Source organism: Dermacentor albipictus, chromosome 9 (assembly GCF_038994185.2).
Source record: "Dermacentor albipictus isolate Rhodes 1998 colony chromosome 9, USDA_Dalb.pri_finalv2, whole genome shotgun sequence".
NCBI classification, from domain to species: domain Eukaryota; kingdom Metazoa; phylum Arthropoda; class Arachnida; order Ixodida; family Ixodidae; genus Dermacentor; species Dermacentor albipictus.
Window position 1 is genome coordinate 131,953,425 of NC_091829.1, and position 7,213 is coordinate 131,960,637.

Genomic DNA, 7,213 nt, shown 5'->3' on the forward strand with positions numbered 1-7,213 from the left:
TCGCGTATGAGTAAGCTTCTCAAAAGGAGTTTCAAGTGTTTCCATGGTATGGCAAGCTTATATCTTGATTCATAAAGTTTTTTTTTATTCATATTGGTCAATTATGTTTAAAAACAGAATTGCAAATCCCAATGGTTTTGTTTTTTACTGGGGGAACACAGAGTTGAGCCACTGTTTTGAAACAAACTTTTATTTAAAGGCAGTTACAAGTAACGCCGACACCCTCACTCATGACAAAACAACTTTCACTTGCTGTATCCAGACACTTGGTTCAAGTTGCATGTAATGCTTCATCTCCAAGCTTTGCGTGGTTTCTTAAAGGCATTGTGAAATCTACACGGTGTTTTTATTTTACACCTCCTCATCTCACAGCACAAGATCTGAAATGCGTGATTAAGAACAATCAGGCCAGCACATATTCACAGAAACGAACTCTTCACAGTGCAGTTGACAAGTGCAAAAATTACAGCAGAAACTGTCAGTCACATGATATGAGCAAAACATAAGTGTTCTTTTTGCGGGAAAGCCTCAGTCCCATGCCGACATTAACCCATATGGTGGTCATCACTGGCAATGTTTGAAAGATTTTCATAAATTAGAGACTGAAATCCTGGAGTATTTATCATAAGGGAAGTAGAAACTCACACGTCTTCTAAACAGCACTTTGCAGTGCTAAATGTATGCTGGCTATTGATAGTAATAAATAGTATGACTGTTACAACTGTTAAACAAGACAAAAGCTCACAGGAATATGAAGGCTTGAAGTGATAAACAGTGTTTGGAGGGGGAATGTAGCTGTAATGAACCTTTTGACAAAGATTTGTCTTCGTCAGTGCTGCAATTAAGTTCTGCACAGCAATCTTTATGCACGCTTAGCTCACTTTCCCACACCGTCAATGTAGGATGAAGAGGAGAATAAGATAGTGCGTACAATGAAGTTGAAGTGTAGAAAAGAAATGGGGAGACAGTGAAAGAGAAGGTAGGAGCATTGTTGTAGATTATTCTTCCAAGGTTGCTCTTCCAAAAGAAAAAAAGAAAAATATTAAATGTGTAAGGAAGCATTGCCAATTATTATTCTGTCACCATAAGCACCATAAGGGATGCAATATAAAACTGATCTGATATGTAGAGTGGCCTAAAGCTTTCTACATAGTCTTTACTATCATTATGACACTGTCTGCTGCAGCCAAATATGCAGAAGTTTTCATTGAGTGCACATGACCAGAGCAACTTATCCAGACTGCACACAACACCACTGCATATACCCTCTATTTTGGTAATCTGAAAAATAAAAGTTTATTCAAATGGGCAATAAAGAACATCACATGGAACACAACATCTAGATCGAATTATGAGGCATGCCACAGTGCGGGACTCAGTATTATTTTGACCACCTTGGGTTCTGTGATGTGCACTTGAATTCAACTACACGCTTTTTTTTTTTTCATTTCACCACCACTGAAATGCAGCCACCTTTGCTGGGATTGAACCCGCAGGCTTGAGCTCAGCAGTGCAACATCATGACTACTGCGCTACTGAGTGTTTACACAAATTTATAAGTAGCAAAACACATTGGAGGCTTTTGCACACTGAAACACTACACACCGTCCAATGCGCTTCCTATGTACAGACATACTTACCAGCGGCTCATATGACAAGCATGGAGGCGTGCTCTAACACACTACAATCCAACAGCTGCCACATACCAGAGATAACCTCTGGGTCTGTACCTATTTTCACAGAACACTTACCAGCAGCTCATACAACAAGCATGGAGGCATCTCTCGTGCTCTAACACACATACCATCCAGCTGTGACATATGGCTGCACACCACAGACAAAAACAGACGGGCTAATCATCAGAGACCACATGTTATGATTTGTTTATATGCGAGCCCTCAACCTGCTTCTATAAGGCATGACAGCACAGCACTACTGCACCACTTCTCTCTTCCTAACTGCACTGGAGGCTTGTTACCAGTAATCGTGCCCTGCTGACGTGGTTATCTCTTCAGTTTTTATGTTGCTGTCCCTAAGCTGTTATTTAAGGACTTCCTTTTGAGCTTCAGTGGGCGTTGAAAGGCTAGATGATGGCTGCGACAATCTAGGGTTTTTTGTAGAGTGAAATCTTAACAGGTGCACAACTTTTTTGTTGGCTGGTTCATTTGAATGGTCTGGCATCTTTCTTTTTGGGTCACTTTCACTTTCCACAAGCATGAAAACTGGCTAAAACAAATTGTTTGCCTTCTCAGCCACACCCTCAGAGACTTCACCATCTGATATTGCCTGTCTGACTGAGTCCATTTTTGCTCTTAAGAGTGTTGAGCTTGACACTGCTTTGGCTGCTTCCAGCTTTGTTATACTCCGTACAATGTGAAATGCCCGACTTGCCTCACATGCTTCTTTGGGTGAGCTCTCATGGGCCTTGTTGCTGCTAGTTGGATTAGCGATGACCACACAGTGACTGTGCTTGCACACACACTGCGCATTCCTTGCACCTCAAAGGACAGCAAGCACCATCTTTCACTTTTGACACTTTATATGAGAGCCCTTTAATAGACTGAGATGGCACAGTCCATATGCCATCTTCATTTATTTTGGCACAAGCTGCCATTTCACTGCCAGACCTGTGGTTCTTCTGAATTGTTCTCAGCTCCTTACCCTTTGCCCCTGTCATCATCTGGCTAGCCCTTTTCATTAAAAAATGATTTGTCAAGTCCATGAGGGCAGAAATTAGTTTGTCACCATGCCTATTCTGTTTTCTCTCCAGCATAGTATGCTTTAACGTCCTGTGCTTGCTCTCAAGGTGCCTGTTAGTGTTGACAGCTGCTCTAGTCCTAAAGCGATAAGCCCACTCTTGCGGCCTAACTGCATAGTGGTCTTTGAAGTACTTCAGGAAGTCCCTCAGTTTTTCTTCCTGACTAGAAAGGAATTGCTTAAAATAATCTTCAAATGCCTTTTCCGCGAGGAACTCTAAGAGTAGCCACACACTATGGTAAACATGTGGCCTTAGCTGTCTCTCTACACACTCGTGTGTCTTCTTACGCCAATTGTTATCCACATGCCAGGCACAGAGAAGTTTCTGTTTTGCGGCACCCATGACCCTGGACCATGCTTTGTAGAATTGCGAGGCATCATCAGATATCAATGTCTTAGCAGCCACTTTTTTGGCCATGGCCGACTCCAGATATTTGAAGAATGCTGTCAAAGTTTGCTCGTTCATCTGGTTGCAGATGAAATAAGCTATAGCTACAACTGATGCTACTTTATCTAGCACCAGAAGAGTGGTCAGCTCAAACAGGTACTCTATAGTTCCATGTGTGGAGTCAAGACATACAGTCCCTGCAGGGCCCAATTTTTCTAGTAGCTCCTTCTGAGGCTCTGTCATCAGAACAAGAGCAAAGTCTGCTGAAGAAAATGTACCACTTGGGTCCACTGCACCTTGTGCCTTGTACAGGCGGACAAGTGTTTCACCTTTTTCTTTCATCACAAGCACCCACATGTCTACACTGACAGCGTCATTAGTGTGACAACGTTCAGGAGCAGCAATGTTAAACTGCCGTTTGATGTTATGCAGGGTTGAGCACTCTGCCAAGTGCACTGGCCTCAGCTTGGATGCCACAGATGTTCTTATTCGCTTTAGAATGGTTTTCATGGGCACACCCCTTTCTAGGTTCTCTGCTATGCTGGCCTTTTCCTTGTCACTCATTCCCAAGTGCTGAATTTCTGGTTTATGACCATAATGGTTTCTTTGATACCTGACCTTTATGGTAGTGCTTTCAGGTGTCGGACTCTGAGTGTTGTCCATTGTGATGGTAATAAATGAAAGACATATCTTACCAGACCTACAGCTCCCGTGACTTTTCTCCCGACGGTCACTATGACCTTTCTTTTTCCTTGCCTCGCCTGATCTATTACAGTAATAGTGGATCCTTGTCTCTCCACTGGCCAGCTTTTTGGGGTCCCTGGGCAAAATGAACCAGCAGTTTTGGCTACCCTCTTCTTCTGCTTTCCATTCATGAAATTCTGTAATAAAAGCACAAAATAGCATTAGATGGTGACAAGTACTTTGGGGAGAGAGATGCAAACAAAAATAATCACTTTGAAGGCTTTGGACACGGGCTAACGTAGCATTTATTTTACTCCCTCACCTTCAACTCGACTGTGTCATGAGGTCACCCTTGATATTGCTCAAATTTCTGTTAAAATTGAATTTCAAATATGCAATGCACCATAACTTCAAAAAATTTATCATATTAGTTTTGTTTTAATAAGAAACAAGTATGAAACTTAAGCATGATCTATGCTCACTCCTTCCTCAATATTGAATCAGACTGTACATTCACAGCAATGCTGTTACGATAAGACAAAGACGAACTGAGAGCACGTGGTGCAAGCAACGCCCCAGAACAGTGTGAATCCCTTCCCTCAGTTTCTTCTTGAAAAGCTCCTTCTTTTCAAGAAGAGCTTGAATTTTTACTGTAGATAGGGGCTTGGCGAGGGAGTGTTCCATGGTCACACGGTTATGATCTGGCTTGGGCATGCGCCTGGTTCGAAGAGGCAGAATTATGTGTGATTTCAATAAACCAGTTGCTAGTCTGCGTTCGTCCTGTCTTCTTCTACGTTGGTGTCTTTTCCCAAGCGCAGTTTAAGTTCACAAAAAGATGTCTTACCAAGTAGCCTCCTAACACACTCTTCTTAAAGAAAAAAGGATTGCGCGTGCGTCGAATTTGGCTCTATTTTATGAAATCTACAACCAGAGTCCTTCAATTGAAGGACTGTGGTACTACTAAAGAATTTTCCCAAACTACGCCGGGAGACCAAGCCGCTGACAGCCGCAATTGCAAGTGTATTGCGGTCGGCACTGAGGCGAAGACTGTACCACGCACGCAAGTAGCGCAAAGCAACGTGAGAACGCAGAGCAAATCCCTCCTCTCGTGTAAGAAAAAAAAAAGAAGGGGGGAGGGTGCGCGAGCGTCACATTTCGCTCTGTTCTATGAAATGTACTACTAAAGAGTTTGCCAACAATACGCTGGGAAACCATCCCGGCGAAATTCGCAAATTCAAGTATGGTCCCGGTTCTGCGTCTCTGCCGCATTGCAACGTGCATTGAGGCGAAGACTAGGCCACGCACGCATGTGGCACAGAGCAACGTCAGAACGCAGAACAGCTTACTCCTGTCGCTTAAAAAAAAGAAAAATAAAGATGTGCAAACGTCAAATTTCACTCTACTTGCTGGGCAGGAAAGCAGACCATGCCAAACGTATGTCATGTAGCGCATCGCTGGGAGCGCGCACACATGACTATACTATGTATAGATGGATAAACAAACAAATTATATTTAACGAGGATACAAACTTCAACATACCCCAAGGAAATAAATTAGGCACGTGCGCAAAAGATACTCTTCGCGACACAGATGGAGAAAGAAAAAACAAAGGCCCGCAAGGTATAAACAACTGCTTTTGGAGGCACACTGCGCAACAAGAAATTTAAAAAAGTCCGACATATAATATTGCGTTTAAACGTCATTTCCTTACGATGACTGAGAATAAACTTAATAAAACTGTTCCTCACCCTTATTGTTCCGGAACACAGGTGCACGTAGTCAGCCTCGAAGTTGTGCGCAGCGATCTGGTGCACCGAATACTTCTCCATTGTAGGCAGGGAAGTGCCACGTACGTCGCATTTCATCAATTTCTTGACATCCACGGCCATTCTGTGAACGTTCCTGATGTGTTGCAGCATGTTCTTCCTCTGTATGAATAGTTTGCTGCAAAATTCGCAGCGATGATCGTCATTGCCGATGGCAGCTCGATCACAGACGTGCGCCATTCCGAAGCGGAGAGACGGCTTTTAGAAGCACGTGGTTTCTGCGTCATTGCACGCGCTAGGATTGTTGTAATACAGGGAAGAAACCTCCCCAATCACGTGACACACTAGGTATTCAGTGGCCTCATAGGGACAGTTGGAAACCAACTTAGGGAACCAACATCCGGGAACGCAGGGTCACGTGGATGCTGCCTTCTATTGTTCACCGGCCTCAGCCGGCCTGCGGGGAAACGCATGTGGCGCTGTCTAGCCGGACTCGCTGCCTTCTCTGCGCAGTCTCCGCGGAAATGCACACGGCGCCCCGGGCCGCAGCGCTCTGTATTGCCCTAGCGGCAGTCACGCGCAAGGGGATCACCCCTCCCTATGGGAAGGGCGCCGCGGTCATCACACCTCCCCTATCTAGACACCCTATCCTAGGTGCCTAGGGACAGCATCGTTTAGGGACTTTTGAGAAGGCATGATGATGGCGCCGAGCGACGCCGTGGCGTGTTCGTTCTCGGTGTGATCTTTCACCGGTTGCGCGGACCGCGCATTGTTCAACGTTGCTTATGTGATTGTGCTTGCGTTGCTTGTGTGTTGGTTGTAGGTTCTGTGTTGCTTGGCAGAAAGCCGCGAGTAGTGGTGATGCGGCAGTGCGGCTTTCGCCTCGGTGAGCTCTGGCAGTACCAGACTCTGCGTTGTGAGACCCGTGCTTCCTTGACAATTGAAATGTCGAAGTGGCCTAGCGCCTCGGCAGCGAAGTTCTGCGAACCGCGATGCCGTGGCGTGCGTTGAATCTCCGGCCCACGCCGACCGCTGGTCGTGTGTCTCCGCAGTGGGTTCAGTATTTGTTGGCTAGAAGTCGTGCAGTAGTAGTGGTGTGGCATGTCGGCCGTAAGTCTCGGTGAACTCTGGTGGTGTGAGATACGTATTTCTGAAGAATTCAGTGGTGCTGAAGATTGAAATATTCAAGTGGCGTAGCCCCTCGGCAATGCAATTTGCGAACCGGCTCTGTGCAGCAGCTTCGTCGCGTTCGCCCCTTTTCGGCAGCGTCATCACATCGCACCTGCACGTGTACTTGACGGCGCTCGTAGGCGGAGGTATTGCACGTGTTTTAACGCGATAGCGTTAAGGAGCTCGTGTCGCAGAATAGCCGGTGTCGTCGGGCGTCGGCGGCGTTGACCGTGAGCGATAAATCACGGCAGGCGCTTCATAAATAAAAAGCAACTTCCAAGATTGGCCCGGTGGGAATCGAACCCGGGTCTCCGGAGTGTGAGACGGAGACGCTACCACTCAGCCACGAGTTCGATGCTTCCAAGCGGTGCAAACGCGCCTCTAGTGAATGCGGTGTTGCCTTCGAAACGAGCCGTGGAAAGTTATACTGCGGTGTATATCGGTAATT

At 45.7% G+C, this 7,213-nt stretch overlaps 1 protein-coding gene across 1 annotated transcript; it reads right to left on the reverse strand.

Annotated features, from left to right (window-relative positions):
- Positions 1–224: 224 nt before the first annotated feature.
- Positions 225–5,837, reverse strand: LOC139049690 (uncharacterized). The gene is made up of 2 exons (XM_070525406.1): positions 5,578–5,837; positions 225–4,026 (listed from the first exon to the last, which is right to left on the reverse strand). The coding sequence occupies exon 2, from the start codon at positions 3,806–3,808 to the stop codon at positions 2,444–2,446; it is 1,365 nt and encodes a 454-aa protein (XP_070381507.1). The 5' UTR covers positions 3,809–4,026; positions 5,578–5,837; the 3' UTR covers positions 225–2,443.
- Positions 5,838–7,213: the final 1,376 nt, after the last annotated feature.